General features: G+C 51.1%; 2 protein-coding genes across 4 annotated transcripts; one reads left to right on the top strand and one right to left on the bottom strand.

The window, feature by feature from the left end:
- Positions 1–1,142: 1,142 nt before the first annotated feature.
- On the bottom strand, positions 1,143–10,433 carry ythdc1 (YTH N6-methyladenosine RNA binding protein C1). Of its 3 annotated transcripts, none has more exons than XM_061697812.1 (16): positions 10,229–10,433; positions 9,102–9,203; positions 8,711–9,012; positions 7,473–7,881; positions 7,349–7,396; positions 7,184–7,278; positions 6,853–6,961; positions 6,640–6,757; positions 6,489–6,573; positions 4,958–5,112; positions 2,895–3,034; positions 2,788–2,824; positions 2,658–2,697; positions 1,963–2,028; positions 1,699–1,890; positions 1,143–1,596 (listed from the first exon to the last, which is right to left on the bottom strand). In XM_061697812.1, exons 1-16 carry the CDS (start codon positions 10,254–10,256, stop codon positions 1,426–1,428), a joined length of 2,097 nt encoding a protein of 698 aa, XP_061553796.1. In that variant the 5' UTR covers positions 10,257–10,433; the 3' UTR covers positions 1,143–1,425. The 3 variants fall into 3 exon arrangements, with proteins under 3 accessions (XP_061553796.1, XP_061553799.1, XP_061553795.1); XM_061697815.1 differs by having other exon boundaries at positions 2,958–3,034; positions 7,473–7,884; XM_061697811.1 differs by having other exon boundaries at positions 7,473–7,884.
- Positions 10,434–11,329: 896 nt separating this feature from the next.
- On the top strand, positions 11,330–12,041 carry ufc1 (ubiquitin-fold modifier conjugating enzyme 1). The gene has a single exon (XM_061698000.1). It carries the CDS (start codon positions 11,477–11,479, stop codon positions 11,978–11,980), a length of 504 nt encoding a protein of 167 aa, XP_061553984.1. The 5' UTR covers positions 11,330–11,476; the 3' UTR covers positions 11,981–12,041.
- The last annotated feature ends 2,372 nt before the right edge of the window (positions 12,042–14,413 follow it).

The raw sequence follows: 14,413 nt of genomic DNA on the forward strand, positions 1-14,413 counted from the left end.
CAACTCACCCACAAAGGGTCCAAACCGCCGAGTCGGCACAAATCCTCCATGGTCTCTCCAGCGCACTCGGGAACTGCTGCGGCGCGTCTTTTCATCACTTGCGCTTTCTCACGCCGGGGTGGCAAAGGACGGGCACAGGCGTGTGGCACATACGTGACACACGGAACGAGGAGGCGGCAAACTACGCGGGCATGAGATGAGTAGTGGTATTTGGACAAAAATAGGGCTTTGACGCCATCTCGGGGAATCTGGGTGGGTGTCAAGGAACCGCGGGAGGAAGCTGCAAAGTTTCATCGGACAAACGGAGTGCTTGGACGCCATCTGGGTGTCGGGGAACTGTTGAAGTGAGGTGCGGCGTTTCTTCAAGACAAAAAAAGTGCTTTGACGCCACCTTGATGTCAAGCAATTGTGTTAAAGTAAGTTCGAGAGTTTCATTTGGACAAAAAAGTGCAAATGAACTATGTGGAAGTGAGTTGAGGAATTGCATTTAGACAAAAACCGTGCTTTGACGCCATCTTGGGGAATCTGGGTGTCAAGGCACTATGTTGAAGTAAGTTCAGATGTTTCATTAAGACAAAACTAGTGCTTTGACGGTGCAAAGAACTACGTCAAAGTGAATTGAGGAATTTCATCAAGAGAAAAATGGTGCTTTGACACCACGTTTGGGGATCTGGGCGTCAAGGAACCGCTGAAGCCAGTTGAGGAGTTTCATCAGACACAAGTAGTGCTTTGATGCCATCTTCAGGAGGCTTGGTGTCAAGCATCTGTGTTCAAGTTCAGGTTTCATTTCAACAAAACTACAACCACGTTGAGGTGAGAGGAGGAGGTTCATTTGGACAAAAATAGCGCTTTGCGGCCATCTTGAGGGAACTTGATGTCATGGAACTATGTTGAAATGAGTTTCGGAGTTTCATTTAGAAAAATGCCACATGTTAAGGAATCGTGTTTGGACAAAAGCGGTGCTTTGCCACCAGGCACGCGACACGTTAGCCAGAGTCGAACGTCCCCTTTGACCGACGGACGGAAAACACGCCAATCGTGCCGGTGTCGTTCCCAGCATGCGCTTTTGCGTCCCACAACTCATTTTCATTTTATCTCGAAACCAAACATAAAAACTGTACAACAATCACGTGGGACAGAAATGAGCGGAGTCCAAACAAAACGTGTTTTTTCAAGCGACATTTCACAATAAAAGAAGCACAGGCTAATCTACTTTCCTGTTGGCCTGAAATACTGACATATACATGTTCCTGTGGAGCGCCGCACACAAGATTGCGGGGCATGAACGCGCCTCTTTTTCTTTCCCTTCCGCGACGTCGTGTCTCCTCATCGGATGCTCAAAATAAAATGGGGGGGGGGAATCACGTTCTGTTCCACAGTAAAAGGCAAAGCGAGACGGGAGCGCGCAGGAACCGACGCGCCGACTCATCTGCGGTAGCGGCCCCTCTCTTTGTCCCGGTCTCGGTCCCGGGGGCGCTCTCGCTCTCGTCTCGGCGCCACCCGCTCACGCTCGCGCTGCCGCTCGCGTTCTCGCCGACTGCTCACGACCGCCTGCGTCCGCCGCAGGAAGTCGTCCACGCGCATGTCGTAGTCGTGCTGCCGTACCAAAACAAACACACACAAAAAAAACCAACCTTCTGAGCCCGGTCCCGGTCCCGGTCCCGGTCCCGCGACCGTCACGCTCGCGGGAAGACTCACCGGACTGGACGCGAAGGCGCGATGCGGCGGCACCGCTCGCTGTTTGTCCCTGAAGCGAGGGGGCGGGGCCTCGTGCGGCGGCACGGGGTGGTGGTGATGGTGGTACGCCTGGTGAGGGGGCGGCGGGGGGTGGTTGTGATGGTAGTAGGGAGGGTGGTGGGGGGCGGGCGGCTCCACGCCGGGGTACGTCGCCTGATCACATCGCAACGAGGTCGGTCAAAGGCAAAGACGGAAAAGGGAGCCCGAGAACCGAACGGGGCCTACCAAAGTCTGCCAAGGAGGCGGCGGCCCCACGTTGTGATGGTAGTCTCTCATGTAGTCGGTGTAAGACTGGCGGGGAACACGAAGCGAGGTTACAAGCGACGGCCGACGCGACGCGACCCAACATGAAAGAAATTCGTCGGGCTGGCGACGACCGATGAGCCCGCGCGCGCGGTTTGTGTGCCTCGATTCGTTCGCGTGAATTAACTCACTTCCAGTTGCGATAGCAATAAAACCGCAAGGTCATTGACCCCAAAAGGGGCAAAATAGGGTAGAAGGAACATGGCGAGAGGGGGTCAGGTCAGACCGGCCACAGGGAACCTCTTCTCATTGGCTGTTGTATACAATGTATAAATACCGTGTGTCATTGTCACCTCCCCTCTTTTCTGAGCCTGCTCGTGATTCACAACAGCTTCTGTGCAAATTCCAGGTCACGCTAATCTGCACAGCAACTGGACTCTTCTTATTTCTTGACATCTTTGTTTTTTTCGCGTAAAAAGATTATGCTATTAGGCTAACGGTACGTCACACGGGTGACATGACGGCGCGCATGCTGGATGCACGGTGTCGATCCTTGACTGATTATTCGTTGTCTCGGTTGTGACAGAGCACATTCAAATTGGAAACTTGTTCAACTCGTGAAAACCGGCCGCGGAACATCGTAAACGTGCGGGGGTCTTTCCGAGCGGAACACTCACCCCGTTGAGGAAAACATCCCGTCTCACGTTGGAGAAACGCCTGCGAAAGTCCCAAGAGGAGAAATGACACGGAACCACAAGCTTTTCACGCTCATCGTTCGCTACTTTGGCCGCTTTTTGGGGGTCTCACCTGTCCACCGGCTGGTTGCGCAGGTCCGGGATGAAGCCTGAAAGGGAAATAAGATCGTTCCGTAAATGGGACTACGGAACGGCGGGCGTCCCATAAGACACTCTTACGGTCGCTGGAAAAACCACAAGACAACATTTGAGGCTTCTTCTCTTGGACTCTCATTTCACAACCTGGTCGCTGGTTGAAGTCTGGACACTCGGCTCGAGGTCGCTTCCTGCCGTGGAGGTCGTACTCTTCGAGACGACGCCTACGTGGACAAGTTGACACGTAAGACAAACGCGTGCTCGCTAGTACACGCGAGGCCGATGGTAGAGTCACACAAAAAAATAAATACATACTCGACCTTCAAACCACCTCAACAAGCCTCTGCACAATAAAGACTTTGCCCAACTGGTCCTCAGGTCTTCCCAGTTTGTCCCACAGGTGCTAAAGTCGACTTAGTGGGTCCCCGAGTCTTCCTGGGCTGCCTTACTGGTCCTAAAGTCAACTTAGTTTGACCCAAAGTCTTCCTGGTTTGTCTCACTGCTCCTCAAATTTCCCGAGTTGGTCCCGGATTCTACCTGGTTTGTCCCACTGTTTTTTGACTTGGTCTCACGGTCTTCCCGGTTTGCAAAGCCGAGTTAGTTTGTCCCGCATTCTTCCCTGGCTGTCCCACCGGTCCTCTAATCTACTTAGTTGGTCCCAGAGTCTTCTCAGGCTGTCCCACTGGTCATCAAGTCTACCTGGTTGGTCCCATGAAACTTCCCAGTGTGTCCTTCTGGTGTTTAAGTCTACTCAGGTGGTCCCAGAGACTTTCTGGGCCCTCCCACGGGGTCCCGAAGACAAATTAATTGAACTAGTCCCCCGTTTTTTTTTTTTGCTCTTGCTCGGTCTCGGAGTCTTCCCAGTTTGTCCCCCTGATCGTCGAGGCTAATTAGTTTGTCCCTCGGTCTACCCGCTGTCCCGCTGGTCCTGTCCTGAAATCAGTCACATAGTTGGCCCGAGTCTTCCCGGTTTGTCCCGCCGGTTCAAACATCAACACAGTCGGTCCCCAAATCTTCCCGGTTAGTCCCACAAGTTAACGTTGTCGGCTCCTGCCTCCAACCAGTTCGTCTTACTGTTGATTAAGTCTCCCTAATTAGCTCCAGAATCTTCCAAGTCTGTCCTAAAGTCTACTAAGTTTGTCCTTCAGTCTTTTCAGGCTGTCCCACTGGTCCTGATATCTACTCAGTTGACTGAAGAGTCTTCCCGTTTTTTTTTTTTTGCTCGGTCCTAAAGTCTACAAGGTTGGTCCCTCAGTCTTGAGTCCTGTGTGTGTTAGTGCTTCAAAAGCAAAGTAGCAATAATAATAATAATAATAATAATAATGTGACTTACACACTTTGAAAGAAATCAAAGGTTGGGGGTCAACATACCGCTTGTGATGTAAAAGTGGACTTTGGATTCTACAAAGTTTGTTTCCACATCTGCGTCCATGATAAAGGCTTTTTAAAACAAACCCTCTTACTTTGAAAGGGTGGCGGGGCCGTGATGGTGTTGGTGATGCGGTCCTGTCAGTCACCAAACGAAAGCCCCACCCCTTCAGACTGTTTTAGTCCATCGAACGCACACACACGCCACAACAAAACGTCCTCATTTGCTGCGCGTGTGTCAAGATTTTTTTTAAGTGTTCTCTCATCGGGTGGGGATGAGGTCATTTTATCAGTTCCATCTTTTACCTGAATGGACAATTTGTCCTCCCTTCCTTGGATAGTCCAGTGACCCCCCCGCCCCTCACTCAACCAACCTGCACCACCTTGAAAAAGCAAGAGTCCATGTGGAGATCACAGTCCCCATCTCCCCATCTCCCCCGCCCCCATTTCCTTTCAAGCTCCCTCGACCCTTCCCGCTTCCATCAGTCCAGCCAACGCTTTTATTCTGAAAAGTCCATCTAGATTTGGCTAGCTTCAATTTGCTACGAGTGAAACTCCTGCAAAGAGAGAAAGTCAAACAAACATGAAACCATTTCAACTTCCTGCCTCACTGAGCAACCTTCGAGGCGTCCCTCCGGCGGGAAAACTCCAGAGCGAGCGGCAGAGCGACGACGAGCCCGAGCGGATTAGCCGCGGCGCTCGCCGTCTCCGACGTCCGACGGCAGGCGGGAGCGGAAGAACGACAGGAAGTGGGAGGAGGAGCTTGGCGATTGGCTAACCTTCCCGGTTCGCGCAGCGGCGGGCGGCCGCGGGGTCGCGTTTCCGAAGGGGTCTCACGCTTGTGTCGAACGCGGCGCGCCACCTGGTGGATGTCCACGCTCTCGTCCAACGGGAACAGCGCGCACAGCTGAGCGCCCACGTCCGGTTGGATTTCCTGGCGAAGGGAAATCGCATTAACATCTGTAAAGAGTCACAGTCCAAGTCCGAGACGAGTCTGTGCTAATTCGTGATTTAGCCTAGTGTGCTAGCTAACACTCGTGATGTGTTTGTGTTGAATAATTAAACCGCTGAATACCGTGCTTATGTAACTTGTGTACATTCTAGATGGATGATGTCGCTGCTGAGGATTTTTTTTGCTACACACCACTGCGAAAAAACTAAAACAAAAAATCTATGTCAATGGAATACCAGTCTCAGTTTTGAAGTGCATCGCCGCTGCGTTGCGGCAACTCGCCAATAACAACCCCCGTCAAATACCGGCACGGCCTGTCACCATAACGACTGTGTCGACATCCACCCGTCCGTTCTCAACCGCGCTTACCCGTTCAGGGTCGCCGGAGCCGAGCCCAGCGGACTTCGGGCCAAAAGCGGGACTACACCCTAAACTGGTCGGCGGTCAGTCGCAGGGCACATACGCGTATATCGCTCGATAAATAAAACGGACCCTGCTTTTAGAGGACTCGATAAATTCTCATTCTCTCACGGAAATTCTGTCGCGCTACTTGTTCCCCTCTCCGCGGTGACACACACACACACACACACACACACACACAGACGTGTGGACAACGTTGATGCAGACAGAAAGAATTAGCGTTCTCAAAGCGGTTTTCTGATGGGCAGCCGGCGGCTGAAAGTTGAGCGGCATAATTGGAATTCGTTCCGACGTTAATGCCACAGCGGCGCTGTGGGAACGTTTTGGATTCGAGCCAGATGAAGGTGGCCAATAGCGATCCCGCTACCGTCGACGAGCCGGTACGTCGAATTCGTATCGACTCGCACTGGCAACGCAACAAACCTCAAAGCGAATCCATTTAAAACACATCCATCCCGCCAGATTTCTTCTACAGCGCAAAATTTCTCTTAAAAATGATGCACTTGAATTATTAGGCTCTAATAAAAACATTGGCATAAAAAACATCAACGATACTATGGTTTATCACTTGCGTTTATTCATTTGTACGCGTGAATAGAGTTGTATTTGTAACATGGCTTCGTGATTGTGTACACGCGAGATGCACGGCGTGGATGCTTTTCCGATTATTCTTTGTACACGTTTTTACACAGCACAGTCAATCAATCAATCCAAACGGAACGCGAGTCTATTTTTTCGGGCTTCGCCGCCATCTCACAAAAATCCCTTCTTCGGGGGCGTCCGTTGCTTGCAGATTTCCGCGCTTCCGCTATCGCCGAGGGTTCGCTGTCCGGCGAAACCGAGCTCGGTCACAGAACGAATTAAACTCGGAGCTCAAGCCGTCGCTTTCCGTGAATTCAGAAACGACAAGAAAATTGAAGGAGTCAAGGGGATCTTACTTGTCCGTCCCGTCCGATCTTGACGGGCTTGTGCTCGTTCCAGGGGTTGGAAAGGTGAGCCGTCTTGGTGAAGGGAAGCTCCCGCCTGCGGAGAGCCGGCAAAGAGGTGAGGCGGCCGACGTCGCGCGAGCCGCCGGCGCCGCCGGCTCACCTGCACAGCCAGTCGATCTTAAAAACTCCGCCCAACATCTTGGTGTTCATGCCGGCGGGAAGCACCCAGTGGATGGGGGAGCCGCCGTGAAGAGACTCGGAAGCCAAGCGGGCAAAACCTGCCGGAGCGGATGCGATTCTGAATACTTTCAAATTGTCGGCCCGACGCGCCGGTCACATTTAGCGGAAGGCGCCACATCGGCCTCGGTCTCACCTTGGAATTTTCCGCTCTCCCGGACGGAGAAGACCAGGATGACGCTGCGAGCCGAGCGGAAGGCCGCGTTCAGCTTCTTCTCGTTGACGGGCAGCGTGGACCACACGCCCTGAACGACGGCGGCGGCGAGCACACCACACGGAGTTCAGCTCGGAGAAAGGAAAACAGGAAAGGAAAGAACGAACGCAAACAAGGAGGGAAAGAAAGAAAGGGCGCGGAGAGGGAACGACGGAAGGAAAACAAGCAAGGAAAGAAAGAAACAAAGGAAGGAAGGACAAAGACACAAAGGAGGACAAGAAAGACAGATTGCGGACGCGCCGCTCGCTCGTACTTTAGCTTTGGCCAGCGAGACGTTCTCGTGGTTGTTGCTCTTGATGACGAAGTAGCGCGACTCGCGCAGGATGTAGCGAAGGTTGCTGGTGGGATCTGCAAGGAAACAGGAAGTCAGGCGGGCGGCTCCCGGCGCCCGGACGGCGGACGGGGCCGGCCCACTTACTGACGGCCCGCACCGACGACGAGAGCTTCTCCCGCTTCTTCTCGGAACCTTTCCGGCGCAACGACAGCGAGCGGTCACAAACACGTCTCAAGCGTCAGCGTTCACGCGCCGTCACCGCGGTTACCTGAGGCGTCGGAGGCCGAGGCCGAGCGCGCCGACTCGCCGTCGTCGGAGAAACTGACGGAGGAGGCGGAGCGCGAATCGCCCGCCTCGCTGCGCGTGTCGTAGTCGTTGCCCTCGCCGCGGCGCTCGTACTCCTCTTCCTCCTCACCTTCGTCCTCCTTCTCGCCTTCCTCCTCTTCTTCCTCCTCCTCCTCCTCATCTTCCTCCTCCTCCTCCTCCTCCTCCTCCCCCTCTTCCTCTTCTCCTACTTCATCCTCCTCCTCTTGTTCCTCTTCCTCTCCGTGAGAAGCGGCGGCGGCGGCGGCGGCGGGGGAGGAGCTTCCGGACCGTTGCTCCGACACGTACTCTGGCACCGCGTCCTCCTCTGATTGGTTGTCGTCCCGATGGTGGGAGGGGCTGCTGTGCCGCTTCTGCTGGCGGGAATTGACAATTTGGAAGGTTAGCTCTTGTAGGAAAGTATTCGATCCATTACCCGATGAATTGGCTCCAAATGGATTTTGCATTCGTCAAACACAATAAGCTCGATCTGTGAGGTACAGGTATTCTTTTTGTCGCCATCTTCAGCTTCCTCATTATCGTATCGGTGACTTTTGAGTGTGTATGCCTTTAGAAGGCGGGGCCTGCTCTGGTGAGTGACGTGGGCGTCGGCAAATGAGAGGGTAGACTAAGCCGGCTTTGCTAGAGGTGCGTCGATTCATCAATGAATCGAAACCTCATTGATCATCAAATTAATCGACAAACATTTGAACAATCAATTCGTTTAGAGACCTTGTTTCACTGAAAACTGTCCAAATCTCTCCAAATTTCAGCCTCTCAACAATAAATATTTTCCAATTTCTGTCACCCTCCACAAAAGCAAGCCAATTATCTTTTCAAATCAGACATTTGGAAACATCTGCTTTTACTCGGGAAAACAATCAACACTTTTGCTGATTTTCTCAGCGATGTTACAGACCAAACCAGGAACTGAATCATCATCAATTTATGTTTGTGCATTTTCTGCAGCGTCAATTGGAAATGATGTCCTGTTTTTCAATAGAAGGATACAAACGAAAACGTTTTTTTTTTTCATCCGGCTGACTGATAAATGGAAACAATCGTTGACATATTCACGGGTTCTAAAACCAATATTGAGCTGCAGGCCCACTTGTGACAAAGCCAACTGTTGCTGTTGGAGCACATTTCCCCTTTTGCGACGGTCGCTTTGCGGCCACACGAACAACAAGTTGGCGTCGGCACCTGCTTGGCGGCGTCCCCGCCTCTGGGAGAGCGTCTGCGTCTGGCTCGTTCGCCTCCGCGGCTCCGGCCGCCGTCTCTCGTTCCTCGCCGGCTCTTCCGCTCGTCGTAGTCGCCGGCGCCGCGGTAGCCGCCCGCGTGGCGTCTGTGAGGGCTGCTCGCCGACCTCTTGTGGGAGGACGACGAGAGGGGCGCGCCCGAGCCTCTCTTATTGGCCGAAGACGACCCGGAGGGGGCGTGGCCGGAGGAGCCCCGGAGACGCTTCCGGTCGTGGCACTCCGAATGAACGCTCTTCCGTTTTGTTCCTACGAGACGAGCCGTGTCAATGCGCTTCGAACAAGGTTAGCGTGATGGCGAGGAAAGGAAGTCGGGGACAGGACGGCACGCGCGCTACCTTTCTTGTCTGCGACGTGTCGCTCCGTTTGAGGATTGTACAGCTCGTCGTCCTGATCCGGGGCTTCTGTCAAAATGTCTTCCAGAACGTTGAGCTCGCCGTCTGCCGTGTCGCAAAAGTCAACATGAGCAACGAGCGAACCTAAACGCTAATCTTCCCCCGAAAACCCCCGAGCCCTGAGCCATCGTCCACTTGCATTCTTTTGGCTGTTTTCGTTTCATTTCTTTGTAATATTGTTTCATGTTGACCAAAAACAAGTAAATTCTATTTGTAGAGCTGAGAACGGAGCAAATCGCAGGAGGGTCGACGTAACTGCCGGAGCAGCTCGGACAGCTCTCGGGTCGCCGCGGTGATTTTTGGAGATGCTTTTATCTTTAGGCCTCATTCTGCTTTATTGGATGTCAAACTGACTCGTTAAAGTGAAGGCAAATCTTTCAAAAATGTGAACGTAACATTTCTTCTCATACGAAGATTTTTGTATTCATTTGTTTTATTAGACAGTCGGGAAAAGAAAAGGATTAGACCACCACCGCCACCATTTCTTCAGTGTTTTGTTCATTTTTAATGCCCGGTCCGACTGAAGGTGCATTTGTTTGGACAAATACAATGATGACAACAAAAAGAGTTGAAATGAGGATCTGGTTTTCTGGATAGTGACCAAAATCATTGGGAATACAATTGTAAAACAGCAGCTGCATTTTTGTCGCCCAATATACCTCCAGCGGTGGGAGACATTCCAGAAGAAAGATTCTAAAGTGTTTGGAAATTTGTGGGCGGGGGGACAATTGAGCGATTCTCGTGGTTAAATCTGGAACTTTCCTCTGAATATAATCAAGCATCTGTCGTGATCGCTTTTCTGACTTTTGAGCAAATGGAACAAATGGCTTATGTTAACAAATGTTAGCAGGCGTGCTGCGTCTTCGATCGGGTCGCGTTGTCGTTCGCTCGACGCGCCCGCTTGGAGTTTCGAAGACACACAAGACAAAACTCAAATGCGCGGCTGCGGTTGACGCGACCGCGATGAGGCGGCAATACGTGATCGATAAGCCGATTGGCGACATCGGCCGCACCAGAGCTGCCGCGCACAAAGAGCAGCTAACGATGCTAACGATGCTAACAACACTCACCTCTGTCTTCGCGGCGGTCGACCGCCATTTTCGCGCCGAGGCGAGCAGCTTGCGGTCGGCGGAAGAAAAACGATTTGGGTTGCTGCCGATGATTATCGCGTTTGTGATCGATTACCAAACACAAAGGAGAGAAACGACGACAGAGACGAGATGCTAGCTAAGATGCTCGTCGGCAGCGGAAGTCGCTCGCCTCCACGCTTGTGACTTCCGCTAAAAACGGTGACGTCATCAACAGTTTACGGCGATGACAGCTATTCGGTCAAGTTGAATCTTTCATAACTAAATCCTGAAATGTAGATGTAACTTGAATTTTTCAATTGTTTTTATTGATAGTAAATGCAAAAGAGTACAAATACGGGGAAACAATTCATAATTAACAAAGGACAAACCAGTCAGGGGTACATGAATGTACATTAATGACGGAATAGAATAATATCATTTTGCACACAGCTTCTCCTCAGCGGGTCGCGGGCGTGCTGGAGCCCAGAGGCGGGAAGCAGCCGAACTGCTCGCCAGCCAATCGCATTTATATTCAAAGGAGTTACATTATAGCCTTCTTGTTAGTGGTCTCTAATTAACGTTCAATATTCTTAAACATCGTTAAAAAAAACATCTATATATATATATATATATATATATATATATATATATACAATTCAATATATATATATATATATATATATATATATATATATATATATATATGTATGAGGGCTGCACAATACTGGGAACAAAATGACACGCTACTTTTTTTTAAACCTACAGTATATATTTTATTCAAATAGATATATAAATTATATATATTTTTGAATGAGGAATTAAAACAAAAACAGGACTTTTGGGCTTAACGTGCAAACAAAGTATGACGGGGAAAGGACATTGACCCTAACCCTAACTTTGCATTCCTGGCAGCTGTGGCTGACTATATGAAGAAAACATTGGATCTCATCTTCTCCTATATTACAAAAGAAAATAAATTCCATATTATCACGGTGTTTTAACCAAAGCGTTGTGCTCCAAATCATTTTGAAGGAGCACATTCACATTGACGTCGACGTATGATGCCCGAAGACGACCCGGACCTGCGCTCCGCTCCGCTCCGCTAGGTGGCGGCGATGCGCCCGAAGGCTTGAAGGAGGAAGCGCGACGAGCGACTCTCGCACTCTCAGCTCAGCGGCACGTCGACAGCCGACAAGCCGACACTCGCCGGCAAGCAACAAGTCCGCTTCGTCCGTCGGTTCTTCGCAGATGGCGGACGAGAGCACGCGCGCGTCGGTGTCTCGGATCCCGCTGCTCAAGACGCACGCTGGCCCGCGGGAGCGCGCGCTGTGGCCGCAGCGCCTCAAGGAGGAGTACCAGGCCCTCATCCGCTTCGTGGAGAACAACAAGGCGGCCGACAACGACTGGTTCCGGCTCGAGTCCAACGCGGACGGCACGCGCTGGACCGGCACGTGCTGGTTCGTGCACGAGCTGCTGCGCTACGACTTCCGCCTGGAGTTCGACATCCCCGTCACGTACCCGGACACGGCGCCGGAAGTGGCGCTGCCGGAGCTGGACGGCAAGACGGCCAAGATGTACCGCGGCGGCAAGATCTGCCTGACGGACCACTTCGCGCCGCTGTGGGCCCGCAACGCGCCGCGGTTCGGGCTGGCCCACCTGGTGGCGCTCGGACTCGGGCCGTGGCTCGCCGTCGAGGTCCCGGACCTGATCGCCAAGGGGCTCGTGGTGCACAAGGAGCGGCCGCCGCAGTGACGGCATCGCCGCTGACGTCACAATTCCGACCTGTCGTCATCGAATAAAACCAGCAACTGCACTCAACTGTCGTCGCGTTCATTTGTCCGAAAGTCGACTTTCGGGGTTTCGACCGACCGCTGACCCGCTCAATCAACGCAAAGTTGGAAGAGCGCAACAGCACAACAATCAACATTTTGTGACCATGTTGAAGACCAAACTCCCAATCACCAATTGGAATATAGCCTTGGACATTTTCAAATGTTTTTATTTTTCCAATTCATTAACATTATCAACAGATTACTCAATGATTGACATAAACATCAGTCGCAGCTTTTAGGATTTGAAAAAAGCATTCATCAATGGAAATGCAAATGGGAGTTGAAATCAGAATTCAAAATTCAAATATAGCGGCAACGCGAGTTCGTGTCATAGTGTTTTTCCCCCATTTTCCTATCACGCACAACTTGCCATATTGTGGGATTTGGGTTGCCATCACTTTTTTTGTGGCAAAATAAACACTTGCGAGCCTAAAACAACAACAAACAAACAAAAACTCATGTACACGTTCCAAAGAATAAAATGCTTGAAAGTATACAAAGTGTTTAGAAGAGCATGGCCGAGGTTAATGGGCGCGCGGTGGCCCTTTCAAATATGTCGAAATAATCCCCGCAAAATACGTGGTCGCGACTTGACACATTTGGTCCGCAATAAAACGATTCCTGAACAACTATTGGCCAATTTACGTCGAGGCGGAAACAAATGCTGAAAGTCAACATTCTGCGGCGAACACCAGAACAACGACAAAGTGGAGTGCGTCACTTCCGGGCGCAGACTTGGTCACGTGTTCTGCGCAAGACAAATTCGGTGGCCGTCGCCACATCTGCGCCGTCTTTTACGATCGCTCGTCCAATCAAACGTGCCGGGGAGGCGCAACCGGAAAAGGCGAACGGATACGCCCCCAAAAATAAAAACAAAACATTTTCCGCGACTTGAAAGCAGACACGCGATGCCTTTCGTCGTCGTGGTCGCTCAACCGATGAGAGGTCGCGAAGAGCGGGGACGCTCCGTCTGATTGGCCGCCTGCGTGCCCACGAGCTGCAGTTCCAGAAAGTTGAGCGACCTCACGCAGCCAGATGATCGAATCTGTATGAAGTCGCAACGGAGACGACGCAACTTCGAACCCCGAAGTGACAAAAGCCCTTCGAAACAAGCGCGGCGGCCAACTTCTGCAGCCGGCAACCCTGCGACCCTTCGCCCAACAAACGGGAATACGGCGCACACGGGTTCGACAGCGCAGCGTTACTCACTATTGTCAAGAGACGGAGGCGTTGAACATGTTGCAGAGAGGCGGCAGACTTTTCAAAGGCAGCACGCATCGCGAACCAAGACAGGTTGCTTCCGTCTCCGGGTTTTTCGGAACCGGCTGGAAACTCGATTGGCAGCACATCCATTCACGACTTTTGTAGAAGTAACATTTGGGGGAACAGCCTGAGTCGCTTTTATTTATATTTGTTATCCGAAATATTCGATTGATCGTTCTACATGGCAATGTTAATGTTCATTATTCTTTAGAATTTAAAGTGAATTGTTGAACTGTAAAAACATGTACTTGAATTATGCTCGAATATCGTCATATCAGTGGCATAAAAAAACGATAATATCGTTTGTCATTTATAGTTTTTTGGAAAAGATATCGTTCTAAAAACTTTGCTATCACGACAGGCCTAAACGCAAATATTATATTGGGAGAGCAATGGATGACACAAAAACACAGTCCCAAAATATGGCACTATATGCAATATTGCGGCACCATCGCTGTATCTGTATGGACTCGGCAATGAGAAGTTCCTGGGCTGGGACTCATTGTTGCAATGACTTGTGCATCAAGGGGACTCGCATAGTCTCAAGTGTAAAATGATCGCGTCCTTAATGTTTAGATTTGCAGTTTTAGTTTTGAGGTTATTATCGAATTATGGTACAAAAGAGCATCCAAAAAATGGTATTATTATGATTATTGTTTTAAATCATCGGCTTACATGATCTCTGTGCTGCCGGCTGGCTCCTCAGGGCGCGCTTGAACCGGGCCACTTTCCCCTGGCCAGCGCTAACGCTTGTACGCAAACATGCCGGCGTTGTGCCCAATCACGCTCTAAAGCGTCGGTAAACATTGGTTTGTTGACAACGGCGAGCAATCGTATTGGTCGACGTCAACGCGCGCCGTCGGAGAGTTGTCGTGGATTATGTCACTTCACTCGACAAGACGTTTTGTCAGGCCCGATCTGGGAAATCGCCCGCAAGAGCCGATATCGGAGGCTAAAGTCCAGTGGTCCACTAGTCTGATGTGGGCATGACAGACACACTTTACTTCTCAAAGCAAGCAAACGGACCAAAAAGTGTCACGAAGAAAGCACAGAAAACAGCTCAAATGAGGATTTGAGCCTTCGTAGTTTG

This window comes from Phycodurus eques, chromosome 15 (genome assembly GCF_024500275.1).
Source record: "Phycodurus eques isolate BA_2022a chromosome 15, UOR_Pequ_1.1, whole genome shotgun sequence".
NCBI classification, from domain to species: domain Eukaryota; kingdom Metazoa; phylum Chordata; class Actinopteri; order Syngnathiformes; family Syngnathidae; genus Phycodurus; species Phycodurus eques.